This window comes from Colias philodice, chromosome 25 (genome assembly GCF_061535455.1).
Source record: "Colias philodice isolate Cphi_HAF_F1 chromosome 25, ilColPhil1 Martin Lab GWU primary, whole genome shotgun sequence".
NCBI classification, from domain to species: Eukaryota; Metazoa; Arthropoda; class Insecta; order Lepidoptera; family Pieridae; genus Colias; species Colias philodice.
Window position 1 is genome coordinate 7,338,246 of NC_143110.1, and position 22,462 is coordinate 7,360,707.

Below are 22,462 nucleotides of genomic sequence, written 5' to 3' on the forward strand. Positions count from 1 at the left end.
AATATGGTCGGATTATAACAGCGGATCGCGGAATGACCTAGATAACGTTATAAATTTCGAGCGCGGGTAGCGGGTAAATAAATATGATGAAATATGTTCGATTTATAATGATTTTAGCGTTATAACTGCGGATAAACGATATGAATATAGTTTTAATTAACTATTTTAATAATAATATACGCGTAACTTAATGTTACGGGCGGAATAAAATATATTTTAAGCAAAAAATAATAGATGACGCAATGTCGATCTATGCGGTATATTATAGTTATTTCACAATGAATGTACTATTAAATCGCTTATTAGGGCCTACAATGAGTATCCTAATAAGGGCGGGTTTAAAATATATTTTATATGAATAGTAGAAGACGCATTGTCGTTCTATTATATGCGGTATATTAAATAGTATTTCGCATTGAAGATACTACTAATCGCTTATTAGGTCCTACACAATGAGTATCCTAATAAGGGCGGTGGAATCATCAGGTAATGGTTACTATCCGGGTCGAAGGTACCACTCAATGGTCGCGCCAATATAAAAATATACGTAAATATATTCTCGATATGAAAGTGGACTGTATTCAGATCTACGTGGTGTTAGCAAAGAGGGATAGACGGGATACACACGGCACGTACCTCGTCGGAGGGAGTAGCGTCCAGAACACACGCGCCGCCACGCGGTCAGGGTCCTCCAGCTCGCGGCGGGCAAGAACGGCGTCCAGTCCCACACTCCACACAAACACACACGCGGCGGTGAGCGCGACCAAGGGCCGGGGCACGGGATACCCCGGTGATGTTACAAGGGCACAATGCCTGATGATCTAGAGAGCCTCGTGGAAGCTCTCCGGCGGTGGCCGAGTCCCGAACCTCGCGAAGGAACGGAGCGAACCCGACTGACTGCAGCGACAAGCACGTCGCGTTCACGTCTTATTGGACGTGTCACGTGGTTAGTGACCACGCGATGATTGGTTGTGCTCGTATGTAGGGAAGGATGAAGGAACACACCACAAACAATAAACGTTTAATTTCTACATTTACTATTTTAATTATATTGGCGTTACCAGTATCCTTACAGGATAAAGGGAAATATATTCCCACTTGAAGATTTCATGCACGGCTACAGGGTATTAATTTCCCACTATTATTTAAATTAGAAAAAATAACCCAAAGTAACAGCTTTCGTACGTTATTTTGTTTATATTTGATAAATAACACGTTCTTCTTTACGAATTATAAACAATTGCATATTTACAGGAATTTTTCTGGGCGTAGATCCAAAAACTATCTTGAATTTCGGGAAAAAACGGTCGTTTTAATGAACTTTTTACTTCGATTGTCTACTGACATTCACAGTTGACGTTGAGAAAGAAGTGTTGCTAGAAAAAAATTAAAAGAACTATCTATCTTAAGGTGCGTTCCTTAAATTTTACCGTATCTTTAAAAATACAAAAAAAAAAATTAATTTGTGGGCAATGCCGAGGTGGGAAAATAATATCCCCATGGCTTATTAAGGGTTAATGGATGTTATTATACATATAAACCTTCCTCTTGAATCACTCTATCTATTAAAAAAAACCGCATCAAAATCCGTTGCGTAGTTTCAAAGATTTAAGCGTACAAAGGGACATAGGGACATAGGGACGGAGAAAGCGACTTTGTTTTATACTATGTAGTGATTTTAACAAGATTCTAATATTGTTACTATTATTTTTAAGCCAAAAGGGGAGTCTGGGTTCGATTCCTGTTTATTTGGTAGCATATTTAACATAATTAAATTTACAATGAAAAATATACTTACTAGATTATTGTTATATTTAATTAGAATCCCTAGCAATAAAGAATTTAAATTTATAATATGAATTTTCAGAAAAGAGTCGCTGCCCGTGGCATTGTGAATTTATATGGGAGACGCTGATCACTTGGGTACATAATATTATATGATACAATGGTACCCATCAGTATTACATCTGATTTCTTAACTTTAAAAATAATCTACATCGAAATACCTTTATTCTTTTCCTTTTATAAGCATATTTTAGGAATAAATTTCATTCTAAGAATAAGAATCCATAATTCTGAACTTAGATAGTTCCTAAAGGTTTATTTAAGGGCCTGTTAATACATACTTACGCAATGATCGACGTAATGAAATAAAAATGCAATTAAAAATTCATAATTTTATTAAAACTCAAAAGAAAACAAATCTATAGCTTCGTTTAATTATTTAAAAATTTAAAAGCTTTCTACACTTAACAATAAATTTACCACGAGTTCAAAATATTTTGACATTTCATGCTTTTCGAATAAATACAATAATTTAATTATCTAAGACAGTGCGCGCACGAGCAACTTTGTCTCCGCAACTATTTTGTCTCTCCCATCAATTTGTATGGGGAGTTGCGTCGCTACGTGCGCGCACTTTCATACTGGCCCATAGGTGGGAGAGACAAAATAGTTGCGGAGACAAAAAAGTTGCGGAGACAAAGTTGCTCGTGCGCGCTCGCTCTTAAAACAAATTAATAAATATAATAACAATAATAAATATGAAAACATTAATAATTTGAATTCTGTCACAATAATTGAAAATACAATTAATATCACAATGGTTTTGAACAATTCATTTTTAAATACTATTTTCAGAAGTGACAAAGAATACATTAATTAAAATCTTCTTAGCCCTTAATTGCAAACTTTTTTAATAAATCTTACAAATTTTCTAAGATAATGACTTTAAAATGAAAGAGGCAGACGAATTACAATAATCTTTGTGAAATTATTATAATAAGGTGTTATAAATACTAAAATTTACACAAAAATGATTTTCTTGAATACGATAACAGCAGTACATAAATTACAAAGAATATATTAAAAATAACAAATAGAAAACACGACATATATGTAAATTAAAGCCTCCTGACTATTTGGTTTATTAATCGAATATAAAATATAAATTCTAACAACATAAATAACAATTATAACATTCATACTAATAATAGAATACAATATTTTTACTGTATAAGTTAAAAGTTCACAAAAGTGAATATAATTATTCTTATTAATTAATAAGAACATTAATTTTAATAATATACATTCCATATAAGTAAAAACTGAATTAAAAGTTTAAACATAAACAATATTACAATATTTAACTTTTCTGGCGATTCAAAATAATCAGTAAACCTGGAAATTATTACAATAAAAAAATCGATTCAATTCATCAGTTAGGTATCAAAATAAAGTAAACAATAAATATTTAATCTTAAAAAATACGTATATAAATCGTAAAACAAACTCGTGGCAACCCTACACCTATTGTTATCTATGCGGCTCGACGTCAGCCCTGACCACGAAAGTCTTTTTCCTAGGCGTATCATCAACACCATAGAAACACACACTCCTACTTCTCTTAAACTCTACGCTCGAATAATTACGCGGCAGTGTTTTCGATTTCTCACAGTCACTTTTGAGGCAATAGTCGTATATGACTTTTGGTTCGCGGAAGTATTGGCTGTAGTAGCCATTGGAGGTATCGATGGGGGGGTCTAGGCAAGTGTGGCCCTCGGGGCAAGTTCGGGGCTCTGGGGGCCACTGGGGCCATGGGGGCAAGTGGGGTAAATGGGGCGAGTGGGGATAAGTCGGGGCCCCAGCGGGAGGCCCCGACGGTCATCCTCAGCGAAGCGGTTTGGACACTATGATAACGTCGGGCGCGGATCGTGTCGTTTCTGTGCTCATGGGACGACGGTCCGGGATTTTCTTGGCTATGTTGCGAAATTAAAAAAAAATTTCATATAAAAATTCAGTATCAAAGGGCGATTTTTCAATTCATAGTAAAAAGTTTGTCCAATAAAGTATTACTATTACACAATTATATCAAAAATTTTTGAGACATTTTTAATAAGTATGTAGTATGTTATTCGACGAATAGATTTTAACCAATGATTGAAAAATCGCCCCTTTATGTAGTAGTTACTGTTAAATATTATATGTAACACATATTTTGCAGTTGCAAAAAAAAATATAAAGATTACATTGTTTTTTAGCTACAGCCCGCAGCTACGATCGCGTACCAGAGCAAAATATGTTAATATCACAGCATTTCTACATACATGTTATTATAGACCATAATCTCTATGTAACGTTTAAAATCCGTTCAGTAGTGTTTGCGTTACGAAGCAGAAAACAAAATCTTCCCATATAAGTTTTCAGAGATGAAAAAACACGAATAATAGACAAATTAGTGCCGATTTTTCAATTTAGAACCAATAAAACGGTAATTAAAACGAATATTGTATAGAAATAAATAAAAAATAGTTAAATTAAATTAAAATTATTGAAAAACTGGCACTATTAAAAATAAACAATAAATTTTAATTACGAATTTTACACGAATAATAATGCTTTAATAAAATATTAAAAGCATTATTATTCGTGTAAAATAACACAAAATCCGAGAAGATTACTATTTTTAAATATTTTTTAATAAATAAATGATAAACTAGGTAAATGTGTTATTTGTTTAGTGTTTATCATTCAAAATTATCGATTCCAAGCCCCTTACCAATTTCTAACAGTGAGATCTTATACAAAGTTTCGATATAGTCATCATTTTTATACAAAATGTTCTCACATGAAAGAAATTCGTGTCGTTAAAAGCCTATATGATAATAGGGTTGACAACTTTTTTGGGTGAATATTGTAATCGTTATAAAATATAATTGTTCCGAATGTATTGAACGAAAATATAACATTTTAATTTGTCTGTTTAAGAAGTTGTACTTATTATATTGCTTCTATGATGTTTTGTTAAACATAAAATTAATATTTTTTTTAGTACTAGCTGAGTGCCCTTTTTCAAAAGGACATTTTGCTTATTAGATAAATATTTTTTTTTATAAAATAAAATAAAAGTAATTTTTAATTTGATGAATAAGTCAAGTCTAAAATTTATTTAAGACAGCAATTATTATCTCCCGATTGCCTCATGCCCAACAATACCTACGGCAAATGTGATCAATATTTGGAATTCAATGATTTTACTATTTCACCAAAAAAAAATAATAGTAATAATTAAAAAAAACTAAAAAACACGCTTTTCATAGAAAACCGAACTAAAAAATAGATTTTTTTTTTTCAAATTAGTGTATTGTCATCGGTCCTCAATAAATCTACAAAGTTTGAACGAAATCTGGCCGTTTAAAGTGGGTCAAAATCGCGCCCAAAGAAGTCGGTTACAAACAAACATACAGGTGAAGCTAATATAAAGCGTGTAAAAATCACTATATTATTTCTGTGCCTAAATCACGAAATATTCTAGCAATTGGATCATTCAATTAATTTTTTTTGCATATAAATGTAACCCTATAAATAAATAAATAATCGTTGACAACCCTACTGTTCATGCAAGCTATTACGACCGGATTAAAACTATCTCAATAGGATTACGAGGTAATGGGCTTATGGAAGCGTTCAGAATGAATGGCGTATGCTTCGTTTCGGCTAATCTGATGAGATGTTAACTTATTCGCTTGCCACATTTTCTTATTTATTTCTTTTTATAGTAAAATAGTTTACAGTGGGTGGCCTGTTATTGTGAACCATTTCTATCAGACAAGTGAAGTGTAAATAGCTTCGGTATTGTCGAGAGTTTACCAAATTAATCGCGTAAAATCTAAAACTAGAAAATACTAAATTAATAGTTTTTACTTTTCTAAAATAGTATTCAAATAAATTTCTTATCTGAAAATGGCAACCGGGCAACTTATTCTTATACCTGATATTATTATGACTACACTAGCTTCCGCCCGCGGCTTCACCCGCGTGGTGTTTTGATAAAAGGTAGCCTATGTTCTTTCTAAGGGTCTTAAGATTGTCTGTGCCAAATTTTATCAATATCGGTTCAGAGGTTTAAGCGGGAAAGCGTAACAGACAGACAGACAGAGTTACTTTCGCATTTATAATATTAAGTAGGGTCAACTCCTGTCTCTTTAGGACGGAGTTGCTATATTTTATACCATAGAGAAGATATTCTTTTGATATTGAGTACCTAATTAGCTCATTTTCTTATGTTCAATATGATTAGGTACCTTTTCGAGCAGAAACTTTTCTGTATAAGTACATGTAACCTTACAAAATATGATTCTGTATCTCTGTATCTGTATCATTCAAATGGAATTTCCACTCTTATTTTACTTCGATGATACGTTGAACAATGTATTATTTGTGTTGATTATCTTTAGTATGTTTTTGAAAAACTGGTTTAAAACATAATTTTGCTTAGTAGGATTGATGTATGCATGAGTATGTATCTATGTGTGTTTTAATGTGCATATGTGTGTGTTTTGTGTGTGTGTGTGTGTGTGTGTGTATATATACTTACTTGGTTTCGTATCTTGAGGCGTTACTTGCCGAAGCAGTTCTATCGTTATTTGAGAGGTGCTTGTAGGTGCTGGGGGCGAAGGCCTAGCTATGGTAGCCCCGGAGTAACCGAATGTTGAAAATCCTCTACTGTTTGTAGTACCAGATCCTGTAAGAAGATGTTCGATGGTTTTATAAGTAAAGTAAAAATAAATTAGTTCAATTTTATTGACGAGAATGCATAAGTGTTTGAAAAACCTGTTGTTTTATTTACATGGTACCCGAATAACATGTACTATGAGAGCATATTTGTCACGTTTTTACACCTAAATCACTGATCCCAATTTCATATTAGTTTAATTAAGAGGTAGATGAGGTCTTGTACAAAAAGGCTTCTTTTAAATTCGACTAAAAAACAACTAATACGGGATGATAACATTCCCCCGTAAGCAAATCATCGCTGGCAAGCTAGTAACATCTATCTGGTCTGATTAGAAAAATTATTTCGGTGTTAGATAGCTCATTTATCGAGGAAGGCTTATAGGCTATATATCATCACGCCAATACCAACAGGAGCGGAGTCACACGGGAGAAACCGCGGGGCACAGCTAGTCACAAAATAAGAAAATTAACAAAATTTCCAGAGCGTTTGTTCTTGTTTAATGAATTATGTAATTCAATTTGCACGACTTTGTAGTGTGTAATGGATTGGAATAATATTATTGATTCTCGTTATTTTACATAATTTGATCACGTGTTTCGATACTGTAAGAGATTTCTGGGAAAAGCTTTGAGTATTATAATTATTGAAAAGGTGTAAGGCATTTTTTACAGATAATTTTATTTAATAATTGATGATAATTTCGAGTAAATAAAAACAAAATATTGAAGAAAAATACTTAAATATGTATGTATCCTTTTTAAGGTTATCATCACTACATAGTCGCTTTTTCCGTCCCAATATACCTACCTATGTATGCGTAAATCTTTAAAACTACGCAACGGAATATGATATGTTTTTTTTTAATTAGAGTGATTAGGTTTTAGACAAAGCGGGCGAAGCCGCGGGCGGAAAGCTAATTAAATATTTTATTTAGTATCTATTTGAGATAAAATAAAAATCAAACCCGTTTTCCTTGATCACGGCATCACGCGTGAACGGGTGGATAATTCTTTTTCTATTATATTCCTTGAAGTACGAGGATCTCATGGTTTTTATGTAGAGAAAACGTAAATCTGTAACACGGGTGAAGCCGGGGCGAACTTCTAGTTTGAGATAAAACTCTATCCATCTACACGAAAAAATATTGTTTTCGTATCAAAATGCAGATTTGTCGAATGTATTTTTCATCGCGACACGAGCTGTGGAACGCAGGTGAGAGCCGTTAAAAATAGATCTCTAGAATTTCATCCATCGGTGAACGGATTTTCCTAAAACTAACATTCTTAGTAAATCACCATAAACTTAACATACGTATCAGTATATAATAAAAAATATTAGGTATATTGAGACATTTTATTCAAATTTTCATTAGTTTTTCATGACAAATAGATGGTAACTAACAACGACGTCATAACATAAATAATAAATAGAATCCTAACTAATATTATAAATGCGAAAGTAGCTCTGTCTGTCTGTCGGTCCCTTTTTCACGCTTCAACTATTGAACCAATTTTGATGAAATTTGGTACAAAGATAGTTTGAGACCGGAAAAGGGTGAAGCCGCGGGCGGAAAGCTAGTAGGTAACTCATAAATCGAACAAGTATCGTTCTAATATACCATTAAATTACAAATAAAATAAATAATTAAACTATTCGGCACTGAAACACCTGGCTATGTTATTCTTAGGTGTGCTAATTCTATGTCTATATCTAGGTAACTATGTCAGTGTCGTGATCTTGTGCTCATTAATGCAAGGGAACATTTGTGTGACCGTCCGTTTGTCTGTATATAATTATATACATATGTAGAATTGGCTGATACATTGAGATGTAAGAGTTTTAAATGTTTAAATTTTTAAATTGGAAATTGGTCATTTGGCATTAATTAATTTATAATTGATTAATATTTATATATGCGTGAATGCATAATAGACTAGAGTAGATAATTTTTGAAACAAAAAAAAATCGCAGTCGGATGAAACCCATTAGAGAAGTAGGGGAATATGATAAAAATGTAAGGAAAAATAAATTACGGTCAATCCGAGTTCGGGAAGCGGGAGGGGGGAGCTTTTAAGAGAAAAAAATGGTTTCTCTCGATTTCCGACAAAACTACAAGTCCTATAGAAAAAAGTTCAATGGCAAAGTTGTAGGTAATTAAAAGTTCTACAACTTTTGTATTCACAATTTTTTCACATAACCTAAAAATTTAGTTGAAAAATTCAAAAAACCAAGTTTTTGGTCTTTTATTTCTATCTACTTCAAAATTTATTTTTTTTCTACGAAATTTGGTGGAAACTTACTTTATTGTGTCCCAAATACACTGTAATTTATTTGATTGAAAATATTTATTTTTTCGCCTTATTTTGAATTAATACCAAAAAAACAACCTAATTTTCAATCGTAAAGTCACCCGTCAAAATATCAGCTTTTTTCAAAAACTTGGGGTGCCTTTTATTAATTGAAATCTCTACTTTCATATGGTGTAAAAAAAATAAACACCACCATAGTAAATGTTCTCAGGAAATGCATACAAACAGTGTGAAAATTAGCTTTTACTAAATCAGGCACACTTCTCGAACTACCTGAAATGTTTTTATCGACATCATTTTGCTTTTGAATATGCTGTAAAATATTAAACTTAGAACAGATAATTATTTTTCTTTTGAAATATTACCGAAAAGCCGATACAAGAGAAGATATAGAGTTCAAGAAGTGTGCCTGATTTAGTAAAAGCTCATTATTACACTGTTTGTATGCATTTCCTGAGAACATTTACTATAGTGGTGTTTATTTTTTTTTACACCATATGAAAGTAGAGATATCAATGAATAAAAGGCATCCCAAGTTTTTGAAAAAAGCTGATATTTTGACGGGTGACTTTTCGATTGAAAATTAGGTTGTTTTTTTGGTATTAATTCAAAATAAGGCGAAAAAATAAATATTTTCAAACAAAAAAATCACAGTGTATTTGGGACATAATAAAGTAAGTTTCCACCAAATTTCGTAGAAAAAAAATAAATTTTGAAGTAGATAAAAATAAAAGACCAAAAACTTGGTTTTTTGAATTTTTCACCTAAATTTTGAGGTTATGTGAAAAAATTGTGAATACAAAAGTTGTAGAACTTTTAATTACCTACAACTTTGCCATTGAACTTTTTTCTATAGGACTTGTAGTTTTGTCGGAAATCAGGAGAAACCATTTTTTTCTCTTAAAAGCTCCCCCCTCCCACTTCCCGAACTCGGATTGACCGTAATTTATTTTTCCTTTTATTTTCATTATATTCTCCTCCTTTTCTAATGGGTTTCATCCGACTGCGATTTTTTTTATCTTTTCATTATTTTTAAAGGCTTCTACCCCAGTCTATAAATTATGTAATTAATTTAATGGTCCGGGAGCCAGCAGCAGATTTTATGACCAAGTTCCTCTCAAGCGGTAATTAGTAAAATGCATCAAAGTATAGTATTATGAAGCCTCGTGAACGTCAGCTGGAGCTCGGTTGGGGGGAAGAGCGGTTGTAGCCTCCCGTATCAGCTGACGGTTTTTCCACCAAGATACAGCCAGCTGACATATATATTTATCCACAGTTACATATAAGCTATCATCAGGTAAATTTTTGTTTGAGAGGAAATAACGGAAAATAAATTTTTCTTTAAATTTAACTTTCATGTTCGAGACACCAGCTGACGTATAATACACCATGTTGTAACCAGCTGACTATTTTTTTTCGTTGAGATATTGGGTTAGCTACAATTTGACAAATTTTTAGCTGAGAGGAAATGAATGAATGAATGTATTTTTTTTCCTATGTGCGTGGGAGGCTACAACCGCTCACCCCCCAACCGAGCGCCAGCTGACGTTCACGAGGCTTTATAATACTATACTCTCATCCGTCTGACGAATTATCTCTTGAGAGGAAATAGTTAACCAAATTTGCACCTGGCTCCCTAACCATAAAATTCAAATGTGATATTTCGTTCAGAATAAAAATTATAATATAGGTACCTGTCTGAAATTCATGTAAGTATAGTTAGCGTAGATAGAGACAACATTTATAATGAGAAAAATTTATATGAATTGTATTCACAAATCAAATTTAGACATTTTCAATTAATAAGTGTACCTATTTACTAAAACATTACTTGATATAACAAGTGTTTCAAGTAAATAAGCATTAAAAATATTTTCGAATTATTTGAAGTTGCCAGAAAAATATAATTTTATTACATTTTCCATTGAAAAATAGCTCGAAGGAATTCTCCAGCCAACATATTATATAAAATAAAATACGTCCGATTTCATTTCTATCTATTCGACTGCGAATCCTGTTCTGCTAAAAGCATTTTAACGTGATTTTAAACCAGAGATCCGTGGTTCACCTATGATTACGTCACTCGCGATTTTGAACCAACATACTTAGTACATTGCTACTTATGTTTGTAAAGTTGAGTGTGCACTTAACAAGCCTTAAATGTGGCGAGTAATGGATTTAAAACATGCACGGGTAGCAATGGAACAGTGTGTATTTCGAAATGTAGGGGATTTATTTTTGCCATTTGCTACGTTCCTGTTGCGAAATACTTGTACATTCTTGAAACATTTAACTATACTTATATATTATTCGTTAACTTGATAGCCTCGGCCAAAAGTACTAAGTAAGAATAGTGAACTTTGGAAGATATATTTATTTTGCAATGGAAAGAATTTATGTTGAAACTGCTTTTCGAACCGGTGGTAAATTAATCTTCTGTGGTAAGTATTTTGACGAATTTTGAAGTCTAGTTGAACATAAAATAAAAGTTCGAGTTTGTTTTGAGGATTCGTAGTGAAGAGAGGACATTTAATTTTACAAATTTACTGTACACATTAGTTAACCGCATACGTATATGTACGTATGCGGTTATTTTATTAAACGTATGCCGTTTCGACGATATATTATAATTTTTAAGAAAATTCAATATATTCTACAGACACCATAGACTAATTCAAAGTTAATATACAGTCAAATTAATCAATGTCACAAATCCAAATCAAACCCAAAAACCTCGACAACGTCATTCGAATCGTAAAACCGACAAGCTGCAACGTCATTTGAATCGTAAAACCGATATCATCTATTTGTTCCCAGCGAACCTAAGATGTTATGAGAAACAATAAAAGAGGTTTATCTAGTATTATATTATCTGTGGCATTATCTTGCCGATTGGAGCCCTGAGGGCTGAGGGTTTGGCTTATCACTCTTTATGTTGTCATCGTTGATACGTTTTGGAGAGGGACTGATATATGTTTCTTGGCTTGGTTTGTTTTGAAAATATACGGAATGTTGGGAATTATAACATTGTTAGCGGAAAATCAGTTGTTGTATTATATGATTTGTGACTTGAAAACAGGAATAATTTAGTTCAAGTAAAAATAGAATAAAAAGTAAAAATTGTATATGCCACTAAATAAATGTAAAATTGTACCAAATATAAAGGTTAAAAATATTTAAACATTGTGGTCAAAGAACATAATATAAAAATAAATAAGTTATTACTCGAAAAAATACTGATAAACAACAGCGAGAAATATGATGAAAAGGCACACCAATTCAATATAAGATAGGTGTTTGTTAGATAATTAAATAATTCACTCTACTCTACAGAGCTTATCTCTCGAACTTTGAGAAAATTATTTATTACATAGAAAATTATCAGATATAGCTATTTTATCGCGCAATAGTGACTTCAACTGCAAAAATAGGAAAAACTTGCATAGTAAAACAAAATGTAGGTAAGTATTCATTACCAACAATGTACGTTCAAAGTTAGCAAAAGTTAATAACCCCTAACTCCTACAATATCGGGCTAACATAAAAAACTTTGTTTCCCCGAAGAAAGAATTTAAAAACACTTCAAACTTGGTATGATTTCAAAGTTTATCGGTTTTAGACAATTTATTCATCGCTTCGAAAAAATTGAAGTATTATCAGGATTTTTCCTTTCTAAAAGCTAATAAATTATCATTCGTAATTTGTTGTTAAGTCGATTCGCAATTCTGATCCTTTAACCTTAAAAAAATGCTGTGATAATTTGTCTTTACTTCAGTCTTTACTTTTCTGTTTATTTTGTACTAGCTGTGCTCTGCTCCTGTGGTCCTTAGCATGATGATATATAGCCTGCAACCTTCCTCGATAAATGGGCTATCTAGCACCGAAAGAATTTTTCAAGTCGGACCAGAGTATTAGCTCGTTCAAACCAACAAACAAACTCTTCAGCATTATAATATTATTATAAATGTGTCTAAAGTTGATTTTTATTACACTATGGACCTAAAGTAGTAGAAATAAAGGATACTAACACATTACTAATACAGATCACTGACTTTGTTTATGCTTATGAAATGGAAAATGAACATTATTATAAAATAATAGAATTTGAACAATAAATAAACCAAAACTAATTTCAAATGTTTATCACAAAGGAGTTTACACGTCAAACGATACAAAACAACCCTGTCCCATTCTACCAACAAAAAGCAGAACGTTCAAACACTATCAAGAGCTCTCCATTGCAGTGTCACAACTTGTGTGTGGCAAAAGTTTCATACTTCTGCAGTGGAACTAAATGAGCAGTTACGTGTTTATTTTCAAGTACGTTGGTTCTAGAAGTATTTGGAACTGGATAGAACTGGTTTGGGGCGGAATTTATCCAGTTTTATTTGGTAATCCAGTTTTTAGTAGTCTTATTGAAAATAACGTTTCTGTAGACGCTTAAGTGGAAGAAAAACAGGTTCAAGATTCTTGCAATGCGTTATGCATCATGTAAGTTAGACTAGCTGAGCCCGGCAGTTTTACCCGCATCCCCATTGATCCGTTGTTATGATAATATATAGCTTATAGCCTTTCTGGATAAATAGGCTTTCTAACAATGAAAGAATTTTTCGAATCGACCCGTAGTTCCCGAGATTAGCGCGTTCAATCAAACAAATAAACTCTTCAGCTTATAATTTTCCATCTAAGTTTTTGTGAATTAGAAATAAATACTATAGTTTATTAAGATTAATTTTATTGTTAATTTTATATTTTTTTTAGATATTTTGCACATAGAATGATATTTTGATGAATTTTCAACTTTATATAAAGGAAATCTTCGAGAAGAAAATATCTTTTCGTCACGTAAACTAAACTTGAAGGGGGTTAAAAAGAAAACTTTCACCATTCCCGTTCCCTTGAGGGTATTATTGTAATACGATTATGTGAACTACTCGAGAGAGGCGGTAAACTGTATTATTTCTTAATACTTTGAATATTCTATATATTTGTATAGTAATCTTTAACACGTTCACTGCGGCATGTCCAGTATCGGGCCATCAGCGACTACACCACAGTGCGGCGCCCAAAATCGCAGTTTTCACCGTGGTGCGGCGAGGTTTTTTATATGTTAATCAATGACTAGAAAAGAGACAAATATATTTTTGTGATCACAGTTTGAAGTAGGACTCAATTTCGTTTAAAAATCGTATGGCAAAATATTGGACCAACGCATAGAAAAGAAACCGTTTCTTTTGTATGCGGCATGTCAAATATTTTGCCATGGACAAGCACCTCATGCCGCACTGTACTGCGAGCGCGCCGCGTGTCAGTCTCGCATAGTGATGCACCAGGACCGAAGCACTTTTCTTTTGAGTTTTTTTAAATGACAATGATACCTTAAAGGCTTTAGTTTTTTTACTTTCTTTTATTTCGTAGCATAAATGCAAAAATGTGATGACAGTTGTGAAAATAATATAAAACATTAAAACAAAAGTTACTGAACAAATTAAAACAAAAGTTACTGAACAATTTCCTGATAGTACTCTATCAAGTACCTTGTTTCATATGTGTTTTTTTTTGTATCGACGATCTCGTTATCTGTTAACAAACAGACTGAAATATACAAAATTGATTTATATCGATATCGATGTTTTATTTTACAGTGTTTCCCATCGCTATTACTGTAAACATGCCGTATCAACGCAGTGCGGGATGGCAAATAATTTTTCACAAAATCAGGGGCTTACATTTTCCCTCATATCTTTTAAACTATTCGGTCAAACTAAAAGCTATTCATGCGGTATATACTAGACTATATATACTATTATCTGAAAAAAAAAACTTTTGAAATATCTTGAAATTTCATGAAATTATTAACCTTCAAAGTCAGAAGGTGCGATGTGATAAAAATGGCTCATGACGCACAGTGGTGAACTTGCCGATGTGAAGTATGGAAGACATGCCGCAACAACGGTAAGTTTGGCATTTTAGGTGCCGCAGTGAACGTGTTAAATAACACATTCATAGTAGCTTCACCTGTATGTTTGCATAACAGATTTATTTAGAGTCGATTTCGGAGAATCGAGTTCGGAGTTCGATGATAGTACAATGATTTCATGAGTATTTCTCATTAAGACCTTGTTTTATTTTTAGTGTTCTGTTTTTAACTCTTTTTTCTTAAAATAGAATGTGTGTATAACAAATTATTATCATCACCATTAATGGTATTTAAGAATTATACAATTAGCAATTGATTTAGAAGGAAGGAAGTTTGGTACCCAATAAATTGAATTTCGCTAATTCTCTAACTCCAAATTAAAACTTGAGCAATCGAATTAACTTTTCGATGACTACGTTTGAGCAAATAAATTTTCATTGGCTTGTATCTAGCGGTGCGCAAGTATGTAAATAGTAAAATTCAATTATTTGAATTAAGATAATCTTAAAAGCTGAAAAGTACAAACTACAAATGTTTTGGGCAATATTTTTTTTTATAAAGGTTTTTATTAATAGATACCTAGGTGTAGAGTCAAATAGAGTTAAATTCTGTGTGTCAGTGCAGATATGTGTTCGTGCGTTCGTGTGTGTGTGTGTGTGCATGTATAGACTACAGGCCCATGTTGAAAAAATTATGGGTCATTTGAACCACCAGGTGACCTATCTAGAACGATATAAGAGCATAAGATAATAAGATTCAGCACTATGCTGTCACTTGTAAGCTGTCCACCTGAGTGCAGATGAGAATTTGAAAGTACCTACAGGTAGAGATTTTTTCCCCTTGTCTCCATGATTTTTGCACGTTGCGTTACGGAATAATGGATTAAAAGCAGTATTGAATTAGTATGACACAGATGCCATACAAAAATTTTGATCCAAAAGTCGGAATTTATTTTTATTTTCCGACAATTGTCTTGGTAAATTTGGTCATTTGATTTTGTATCTGGGGGATTATAAATTTCGCCACATATATATAATTAATTACAAAATAGTCTTTCATATAACGAATTATGACATTGTAGATTTAATCTGTGGTTATCTTTTAATATAGTAATAACACAATAATAATTTTATTTATATTATTAATATAAGTATTAATATAAATAATATCTAATATGAGTAAATAATATTAATATAACTAATATCTATAACTTACCATCAGAACTAATAGTAGGGTCAGTTTGGAACAAACTCTCTCTAGTCTGACACCCGGATTCCTTCGTATCCGGAGCTCCGACAGACACGTCTCTTATTTCTTTCTTCTCTTCTGTTTCCTTTCTTCTCATTGACTCTTCTTTCTTGCTGATGTCACTCTTTCTTTTACCTTTTTTATTAATAAAAAATTGTTTTATATGCCATATTCAAAATGAATAATAAATTAGGTAGTTATTTAAAAAAAAAGTTTTTACCATTTCTTTCAACTTTAACGTCGTCTTCATGAACAGTTTCAACTTCACGCCTCCAGGGTTCGTCTTCTAAGTCCAGACGTGTTTCTTGTATGAAGTCTGAATCTATGCTTGTGGGCTGCAAAATTGATTAGATATTATGTTGAATAGTATTATTTTATGTGTTTTGTTGTTATTCACTATAAATATTCCTGCGAAATATACATACGCATTGATTCTTATTAAATTGATATACTTCTTGAATGTTATTGATAGGTACCTAATAGTTTTTATTCTAAAAACCCTACATATTATTTGACGAGCTTCATCACAGGATGATATTTCAATTTTATCAGTGAAGGCCTGTGCCTTCACTGATAAAATTGAACTATCATAATATTATGGTTATTTACATTTGATAAACTCAATCAAAACTAATTTAAATTCCAACAGCTTTTACAGTAAGAAAACTTTTAAGTCTTATAGCAAGCTAGCAGTCGCCAGCTAAATTTCTCATTTCACAAAATATGTCATTTCTTAACAATTTTGTACTTACCCGTATCTTCTGTTGCGAATATTTCCTCTGTTGTTTGAACATTTCATTCGTATGATTGTCTCTCTCCAAACTGGCTCTAGGTTCGCTATCTCTCTGTAAGCGCTTAGCATCTAATGTAAGACGACTGCTGACCAGACTGTCTAGACGATCCTCACATGATTGTCGTATGTGCTCCTAAAAGGTTAAGAAATAAATTAAATATATAAATAATAAAAATTAGTTTATTATATTATCAAATGTTTCAAAAAATAAGTTAATTTCTTCAATTTCGTAATGTTACGCAGTGAATGCAATTGTATTTGTAAAACAACAAAAAACTGAGAAAAAATATTTTTTTTTATTCAAACATTACATTAGGCGTATTGGCATGGCATTGAAATTAATTATTGATAAGTATATAATTTTAATTTGATAGCCCGTAAGAAGATTTGTAAAAGTTGCCGCGTTTTAAATAGGTATGATGTAAATTTTCAGTCAAATCGAATGTTTTACTTTGACCAATGACAAGTAAAATAAAAGCTTGTAACAATGAATGAACTTAAACAATAAAATTACATCGCCTTTACTTAAACGTTTCCTCAGCGAACTTTTTTTAACTTTGTTCCCAAAGGTTTTTCCGTATTTCCTTATTGTAGAAAAAGGGATGAAATTGTTTTACAGTTTACTAAACAATTTCCCAGTTCAAATCTTAAAACGAAGCTAAATCACGGAATAATCACATTTAAAACAAAGAGGTTTAACAGTATGCACGCACACAAGCACCTTATGATTGTAGTAGTGTGCGTATCATTACGTAGATGTATTAAAATTTTATCTCTGTTCTTAATAAGTATACATATTATTTAAAGAACGAAGGCTTATACATTATTCATCATTATAAAAAAGTCAAATCATAATCATAATAGATTTAATTTCAATAATTAGAAAATTTTACTTATTGTTATCTTTATTTGGTAATTTCTTTGTACCTAACAAATAAGCTCTTAGTTCTCGAAAATACTTCCATCAACTAAAAGCTACATTATTCATTATTTAATTTCATCTTTTTTAATTCCGATCGATACGAGCAGAGCCGGAGCAGCTACTTTTATACTTAAAAAGAAACATTTTACACGATAAGACAAGGTCCCTCTCAATATGATGTAATAGGCTTCATCCTTTTGCTGATAAATCTGCCACTACTATAATATTATTCTCATAACTCATAATACGGGATAAGTCCACACTTCAGTTTGAGCACATATGTTTACCATTTCATTTTTTGTGAGTTTTTGTGCCTTGTCATATCGACTTTATAGCACGACTAGCTGCGCCCCGTGGTTTTACCCGCATTGCTACGCTCCGGTTGATCAGCGTGATGACATATAGCCTATAGCTTTCCTAAATAAATGGCCTATCTAACACCGAAAGAATTTTTCAAATCGGTCCAGAAGTTCCTGAGATTAGTGCGGTCAAACAAACAAACAAAGTTTTAGACCCAACTAAAATTTGTTTTGAATACTTGCCATAATATTAAGTCAGAAAAACAACGAACAGCGAACACAATTCTTACAGCGAATACTTCTTTTGGCACACCGCACACACATAGGTATTAAAGTAAATGAAGGCTCTATCCTAAGCATTAACATTTTAATTTAAGTATATTTCATAATGTATTCAATACTCACTTTAATAATCTTATGGTCTTGATACAGTTTTCTTATACATTTGAAGAGGAACACGAAGGTCATACCAGATAGAATTAGTGAAAATATTATAAGAATAACCAAGATATGTGTCTGTTTGAGCATTGACTCTTTGGCAACCTGAAAAAAAAGTATTAATATTACTTCTAGCGTCCTAAATAATTAATATAGTAATATATATCCATAAACGTTACGTTAGATCCATGGACGTATAAAAAAAGACGGACGCCGTATTACGAACTAACAACGTGAAGCCACCATAGTAAGCTAGCGATCGTGTAAAGACAATAAACACGCACACACTCTCACCATAGTAAGCTAGTCGGCCGCCATTACGTCGTGAACTACCGACTGATTAACTGCGTCACTGTTTCACAAAAAATATTTAAAATGCCGTCTTGCGTGGTTAAATGGTGTCACAACAGTACAATTTTAAATAACAAATCACAAGGGATTACATTCCACAGGGAAGCAAGTTATTTCTTTTATGTTTTAATGACAAAATTATTACGGCAAAATTTATAGAAAAAAATACAGCCGCCATTGTCATCAACACAGCTGTTGCTATGGCAACATGGCACACACACATGGATGTTTCGCCGCCATTACTAGGCTTCACTCAATGTTTAGGCGATATACCGTCCGTCTTTTTTTATACGTCCATGGTTAGATCGATGACCGACTGAAGCCATTAGCAAAATTAGAATCTTAACACATCATTTTCGCGCGCCTTTTGAATTCAGAACGTTTTTTCAACCCAAAAGTTTGGCAGCATAATTTCTTCTTAATTCAAATTTATCGATGGCCAGTGAGCAGTTAACTCAGAAAAGAGGTCGTAAGTAGTAAAATACAGATAAAAAATACGCTAACAAAACTGAAGATTGAGCAATGTCAGCGCTGAACGATCACTTAAGATAAGCGTGTCTAGTTATGAGTAATAAAGACAAATGTCCCTTGAAGCGAGATCGTAAGAACGATAGCACTCTGGCCGAGTTACTTTCATTTTTATTTCATTGCAATTTATTTTCTGTAACTACTCTCTATGTGGCGGGAAAGTCCATTTTCGTTTATCATAAAACAAATTGTTCATTAATTTAAAGTTGGCCAAAGGCCATAAATGATTTTGATTGGATATTAAATATATAAATTACATTGAGGGCTGCTATAAAATATTATAGATATTACATTTACCGTATAGTTTATTTTTCGTGTGACTCTATCTTACAGCCTTATTAATTGAATACCTGTTAATCATATTATTATATATCAATATTGTTATTTTCATATCAAGATTAATGACTTCAGTGAAGTATTATGAGTAGGTGTACCTAAGTAAGTATGTTAAAAGTTCGTTCATTGATTTTCCATACATATTTGAACAGTTCTTTTTTGTTCTCACTAGGACTCGAACCCAGCTGCCATCTTTTACCACATACATTATTTTTTATAACAACTAAATAAATAAATATATACATTAATTAATATAATTGTTATTACCTTACAAATATCCTGCTCCTCGTCAGCCTTTAGTCGACAATGTGCGTAGTTGTCACATTTTAATTTTATATCTATACAAGTATTGTCTGCACAGTCGAATTCCGTGTCAGGGTCACATTTCTCTTAAAAAACACATAAATATTAAAGCATACAAAAATAACATTAAGTATTATTGGTCTAGTCACATAGTGTATAAGTGTATACTGGAAAAAATGCGTGTGTGCCGAGCACACGTGGCAGAAATCAGAAGTAAAACTTCTTTGGCAAGATTCAAAGATATCAAAATCGTCACCTTACTCCATGACGTGACGATATTTCCACGACGAGACCTTGAAATTTTACCCTCAACACGACTAAAGAAGTTTCACTTAAAAAAATCATCTAGGTATAGAAAGCAGAAAAATATAATCAACAAATAGAAAAAAGGATAGCTTTTATTTGAACGAGAAATAAGAAACCATCGTCACATACAGGCTTTGATTTATTATTTTATCTTGGCTCAAACTATATTCTCCTATCTTATTTTCCTTCTATTTTCTTATAATCCCAAAGCACTATAATACTAAGTATATCATTTTCTTTAGCTAGCAACATAGTAATACATAATAGGTACAAAAAGCTTTTGGGCGTGAGCCATATAAAATACTAGCTGTTCCCCGCGGTTTCAGCCGCATTGCTTTCAAATACCGACAGAATTTTTCAAATCGAACCAGTAGTTCCAGAGATTAGCGCGTTCAAACAAACAAACTCTTCAGATTATCCTACTACTATTATAAAGGCGAAAGTTTGAAAGTATGGATGTATGGATGTTTGTTACTCTTTCACACGTAAAAACTACTGAATGGATTTGAATGAAACTTTACCACAATATAGCTTATACATCAGAATAACACATAGGATAGGTTTTATCCCGGAAATCCAACGGGAACGGGAACTATGCGGGTTTTCCTTTGAAAACGCGGGCGAAGCCGCGGGCGGAAATCTAGTAAGTATATATATTATGTCCCTTAGTGGGGTAAGGGGGCAGATGCATTATACATCTGTTTCACTGATCGAATTTCAAGTGACAAGACCTATTCATAAGTATTTTATCAATAATGATGATGAAAATTAGTATTTAAAAAATAACTAATATGTTATAACAGAAAAAGCAAGATACAAAAATAGAAGCATTCCCAGAAATGAATTAAAAAACAGTCATAATCAAATTTTCGAAGTATTTTACGAGCGAATACTCTCTGAACATGAAAGTTCCAGTGAAATAATTAAGATTGGATCACGTTCGTATTCCATCTTGTATGCTCAAATAATTTAACACAACTCTTTTACAAAGTAACATCGTTAATATTGTTACAAATATATTTTCGGTTTCAATTATTAATGATATAGGTACTACTATTTTTAATTTGAATTAATGACAGATGTCTTCTCTATTAATAATAATCTCTTGTCACTGTATCTGTTTAATTTATCCAGTAAACCTTTGAAACGGCTTCACCGATTTTTATGAAATTATTGTTTTTTGATAGGTCTTTGATGAAGTTCAGTAGGACTATTAGTATTTATGTCATCTGTGGTTACTTACGAAATTTAAATTTCTATATTAAAATACAAAAAAACAACAATAATACAACACCACTATATAGTATATCTATAATATAGGGAACATTCTAGAACATTCGCGATAAGACCATATAGCACCTTAAAGATTCTACAAATTGCCAAACGAATTTGAACCCTCACCATCTCTATTAGGGTCCAAACTCCTGAACGCGGTGAAGGTCGCGTTGAAGGAGGATCCTCTGCCCGCTTTTGAAGTGAACAAACGCACATACATGATATTCCCTTTATCTTCTTTGGCTTTATTTGTGTCGTCCTTGGTTGTTATTGCGTTGGCCACTGAACCGCAATAATGGGCTAACCTGAAGAATACTCATTATAATAAAAAAGAGCGTGTGTACACACGTGTCAGAAGTGAAACTTCTTTGGCAAGATTGCAAGATAAAAAAACGTCGCCTTACTCCATGACGTGACGGTATTTCAGTGACACGACCTTGAAATGACGTGACGGTATTTCGGAAATTTTACTCTCAATACGCCGAGAAGTTTCACTTCAAAAAGAAACTATGTAACTCCATATTGTAATTTGTAAGGGGCCCTTACAAATTACTAAGGGCAGCAGGCGGCATTTTGCTACTATCCCAGTCGTAGTTTTTATAATAAAAATCGAAGTAAAAGTAAAAGTGAAACATTGTGTATTTATTTAATAATTTAAAAATAAAAATCTAAATTATTACTATTCTTGTGGAGTTTTGTTAAAATCGGGCATTGTAATTGTTTAAAACGTTTGCAATAACGCTTTTAGTAAATTATTTATTAAATTTAATTCAGTCTTTTCTTTTCTGTGTGCTAAATATCATACATTTAATAGTTTTTTATAAAAAAAACTAGCGGTCCGCCCCGGCTTCGCCCGTGGTACATATTTATGTTTTCTCTACATAAGAACCATCCTGGTACTTCAAGGAATATAATAA

At 32.4% G+C, this 22,462-nt stretch overlaps 3 protein-coding genes across 4 annotated transcripts in view; 1 reads left to right on the forward strand and 2 right to left on the reverse strand.

The window, feature by feature from the left end:
* The window catches only part of LOC149477485 (myrosinase 1-like), a 305,300-nt gene that overhangs the window by 227,246 nt on the left and 55,592 nt on the right, over window positions 1–22,462 (forward strand). The window lies entirely within an intron of this gene.
* The window catches only part of LOC149477496 (uncharacterized), a 202,496-nt gene that overhangs the window by 48,659 nt on the left and 131,375 nt on the right, over window positions 1–22,462 (reverse strand). The window lies entirely within an intron of this gene.
* LOC149477498 (uncharacterized) overlaps window positions 2,671–22,462 on the reverse strand; it is a 42,626-nt gene continuing 22,834 nt past the window's right edge. Inside the window, exons 7-14 of the mRNA XM_089711064.1 lie at window positions 21,672–21,850; window positions 19,929–20,050; window positions 18,414–18,551; window positions 16,747–16,920; window positions 16,215–16,329; window positions 15,962–16,129; window positions 6,377–6,523; window positions 2,671–3,758 (exon numbers count right to left, since the gene is read on the reverse strand). Of these exons, the coding sequence (XP_089567190.1) occupies window positions 3,670–3,758; window positions 6,377–6,523; window positions 15,962–16,129; window positions 16,215–16,329; window positions 16,747–16,920; window positions 18,414–18,551; window positions 19,929–20,050; window positions 21,672–21,850 (1,132 nt within the window). The 3' untranslated portion in view covers window positions 2,671–3,669. The remainder of the gene's footprint in view (window positions 3,759–6,376; window positions 6,524–15,961; window positions 16,130–16,214; window positions 16,330–16,746; window positions 16,921–18,413; window positions 18,552–19,928; window positions 20,051–21,671; window positions 21,851–22,462) is intronic.